Here is a 3829-nt window from a genome sequence, read left to right as displayed (position 1 = left end):
GTAGAGGAGGAGAATCCCCTCCCTGGACCTGGTGGCCACACTTCTCTAGATACAGCCCTGTTCCAGAAGAATTTCATGGAGGACTGTCTCCCATGTGTGGGACCCCATGCTGGAGCAGTTGGGAGTGGGGTGAAGAATTAAGAGAGAAGATACGGTGTCTTTTTCATTTATTAATTTCTTTCTCATAATCAGAAAAATTTCCATAGATTAGCCTTGTATTAGGAATTTGGTCAATTCATAATCCATGGCGCTTCTGTTAGGACAAAAGAATAGGGCTTTGCTTATTTCTGCATCCCTTAAGATTATTTGTTTCCTTTTTATTATATTAAGTCTTTCTGACATTAACCACAGTTTCTTGAGAAGTGATGCCCCCGTTGCTTTTGGACAAAAGCTTTATTTCCAGATTTTTTCATTCAAGGCTGAAACGGCTATGCAAATAAACGCAATCCTCACTTGCACAAGTTTCATAACATTCTGTTCACTTTTCCAAGTTCAATCTCTATGAAGCACTGTATTTCCAGGTACATATTACAGAATGAACCACACCCTCTCACAGACTATGAACACATTCATTTTCCCTCCACAGAACACAGAGTCTGTGCAGTGCGTCTGTCAGGCTTTGTAGAGGTGCAGTGGTAACACTCCATCATACGCAATGGCACAAAAAGGGCTCAGGTTCCGAGCATGTAACTGTGTTGGCTTATTTAATAACGCCAGTAATGGGGTAATCATTTTATGGCTTACAGTGGACAGCTTTTACTCATCAAAAATCTGAACTATGTGGTGTTTCAGTTTGAAATGTAGATTCGCCTTGGTACGAATGGTATCAGACAATTAAACCACTGTTGAACAGTGGGGTGTTTTAGGATTTTTTTTCCTAATAACTTTTTTAAAATCAACTCTTGTAATAATTAAATAAAAAAAAGCAACCAAAACCCCCCCAAAATCCTGTCCGCTCGAGACACAAGACTGCTCTATTGCAACAGCCAACCTGCTGTGATTATGCTTAAAAGAAAGTCACACCATGCAAGAAAGGTCACTCTCTCAAAAACAGGAGGACGTTAATTGTACAAATTTGCCACTGGCTAAGGAATGCTTAGTAAAAGGAACTTGAGTGAGAATTCTAAATCGAAGGTGTTTACAGGAGACTATTTTAAAGTTTTTCAGATAACTGAGAAATTTGAAAAAGGACTTGGCACTAGAATCCAAAGGAGTGAATCCAGTAGAATATTAGCTGTTCAGCATATCACTAAGATTAAGAATGGATACACTTGGCCAGCCATTTATGACTTCACTGGGTTACGTGGCAGCACTTGATATTCAAACTGTCCAGCTAAGAAACTTTGTTTCTATGCATCTACAGTGGAATTTCCAATGGCATATGAATGGGGAGGATGGGGGAAAGAAAGATAAATCAGAAAAACAAAACAAACAAACAAAAAAAAAAGAGAGCAAATCATCTCTAGTCTACCCCAAACCTGAAGTGAACCAGTTTAATTTACCCTGGAAGGAGTGACTGCGGAGTTGGCGTCGGCCCATTCAGGGCATACAGGCTGATGCTGCTGATCCCGCTGCTCCCCATGCTGCCAGAACTCTGTGCAGACTGAGCACTGCGGTCTTGGTAGTTCAACGGAAGGCTCTGAGGCCTGGCGTAGTAATAAGGGGTTGAGTGAGCATCCCGTGGCAACGCTTGAGCAAAAAGCGTGGCGTAACTTGATACCTGAAAAGGAGAGGATATGGAAAGGAAGGAATAAAGAGAAAAGATCTGTGAGTTGCTTTAAGTCATGTCTTGAACAGGAGTGTAATATTCAAGAACGCAAAAAAGAAAGAAGTGAAAACCATGTTTATGCAGGGAAAAACAGGTTGTTACAATTATAATGACAAAAAACCAAGTCCCTTACAGTGACCAAAATATAGCAATATACCTATGCATTTGCCTGCAAGTTTTCATTAGAAATAGCTGCGAAAAGCACTTTGCTGCCAGCAGAGCTGCAACCAAAGGAGGAACTTTCCTCTCCCTACTCCATTTCAACCTCCTTAGCGTGTGAGCAGACATTACACCACCAAGCAGAAAGCAAATAAACAAGTCACCCAGCTAATAAAGTCACAACTGCAGCTCCAAGCATTGGACAGCTCAGTTACTTAGCATTAAAAAAAAACAAAACCCCACACCACCAAGCCACAAAAAACATTGCAGATACTTGTGTCAAGTGTGTTCTTCCTTTCAGCCTCACACCCCAACACCACAAACCCAACCTGAGGGGCTGGTTAAGTCTGGATAATAAATATTTAATTCCTAATGACACGTAAAGTGAGTGACACGTTTACTATTTCTCAGAAGTACCGAAGGGCTCCTCACCTACCTTGTTAGACTGCTTACGTGGATCTTCACTAAGGCTAAGCAGGAGGTAGAGTATTGACCATTTGTTTTTCAAAATGCCCTTTACAAAAAGATGAAGACAGAAATGAGTTAGTTTCAACTCTTAATAATAATGGATTTTTAAAAAATTATTCAGCCTACTAACATGTACAGATAAAAAACAATTTTCTACACAAATAAGGCTAATCCAGAGCCACACTCTTCAATCAACTGGGAATGTGTAGTGCAGCCTCTGCATTGCTAGTTTTATGAATCTGCTCCACTGTGTTCACATCATGCGCTCTCACCTGCTCCGAGATCAGTAAGTACACTCATTTAAAATTCATAGCCACTAAGAAAGAGGTTTGTACAGCGTCGAACTTTCAGCAGCGTTCCCACACACCCTCACCATTTAAAACATCCCAGATTTGGGTGTTACTCTAAAGGTGAAGAAGGAAAACTTTTGGTACAGTTTTAAGCAAAGAATGGTATTTTCTCCACTTTCCCCTTTCACTTTTCAGGGAGGCTTCAAAAGTTTGAGGGCTTCAATTGCTATTACTTTAAATGCCATTTAAGAGAGCTACCAAAGTTTTCACAGCTTGAGAGAAAGACACCGTTAACATGAAACTTGAGGAACGTACAATACAGACAGATACATACAGACTGTAAGAATAACACCCTCATTCTCAGCAGCCTTCGATCTCAGCAGAAAGCTTAGCAGCAGAAGACCGAACAATGCTTAAGACCAAGCTACAAAAAGAATGCTTTGAAGAGTTATACTAAATATTAGATATTTTAGACATGCATATGTTTCTAGATACATTACTCTGTAGTCCTGTGACACTAACACTTACACCTGAATTGATCAGGGATGTAGAACCTTGTAATGGACATTAAGTAGTGGAGTAAGTCAAAGAAACTCATACAAGCTCCCTCACAATGTTGATCAGGCTACAGTCTCCAACACTAAGCAATGTTGAATATACAGGAAAATTTAGCCATAACCAAGATTGAATGAAAATTCCACCCCTGAGTAAGCAATGCAATTCAGTGCTATCAGTCCTGCAAAAAGAACTTTCAAGGTCACTTTGAAATTCTCTTTTTTAAACACATTTTCATTCTCACCTTTTACAATTCTTTCTGTTTCTCTGCAAATCATGCATTTTGTGTGTACATGTTACATGGCATAAGATTTTTGGCCATAGACCATTTCTTTCTTCAGGACAGAGCCCACTAACCAAACCTACCAAAGCTCTATTATATAAGAGCCTAGAAGGAGACATGCTGTATTATTCTGTAAAGCAGTTGTTCATTATCTTCCACTTTGATCTGCACAACAAGCAAAAAGCTGAGGTATTGCAACTGTCACAAATAATGAAGCCAGCAACCCACTAACAGCTGGGGAAGAAGGAGCAGCAACATGACCGCTGCTTCTACTGGCTAGGACAGAGTAAGTCTCAGTGCCTCAAG

General features: G+C 40.1%; 1 protein-coding gene across 1 annotated transcript in view; it reads right to left on the bottom strand.

The window, feature by feature from the left end:
* The window catches only part of TUBGCP3 (tubulin, gamma complex associated protein 3), a gene marked incomplete at its 5' end in the record, with an annotated part of 36710 nt that extends 34269 nt beyond the window's left edge, over nt 1-2441 (bottom strand). The window contains 2 exons of the mRNA XM_010150205.1: nt 1503-1720; nt 2364-2441. Of these exons, the coding sequence (XP_010148507.1) occupies nt 1503-1720; nt 2364-2441 (296 nt within the window). The remainder of the gene's footprint in view (nt 1-1502; nt 1721-2363) is intronic.
* Between the last annotated feature and the right edge of the window lie 1388 nt (nt 2442-3829).

The sequence above is a fragment of the Eurypyga helias genome, unplaced genomic scaffold (genome assembly GCF_000690775.1).
Source record: "Eurypyga helias isolate BGI_N326 unplaced genomic scaffold, ASM69077v1 scaffold4694, whole genome shotgun sequence".
Lineage (NCBI taxonomy): Eukaryota > Metazoa > Chordata > Aves > Eurypygiformes > Eurypygidae > Eurypyga > Eurypyga helias.
This window is presented reverse-complemented; position numbering and strand designations above follow the sequence as displayed.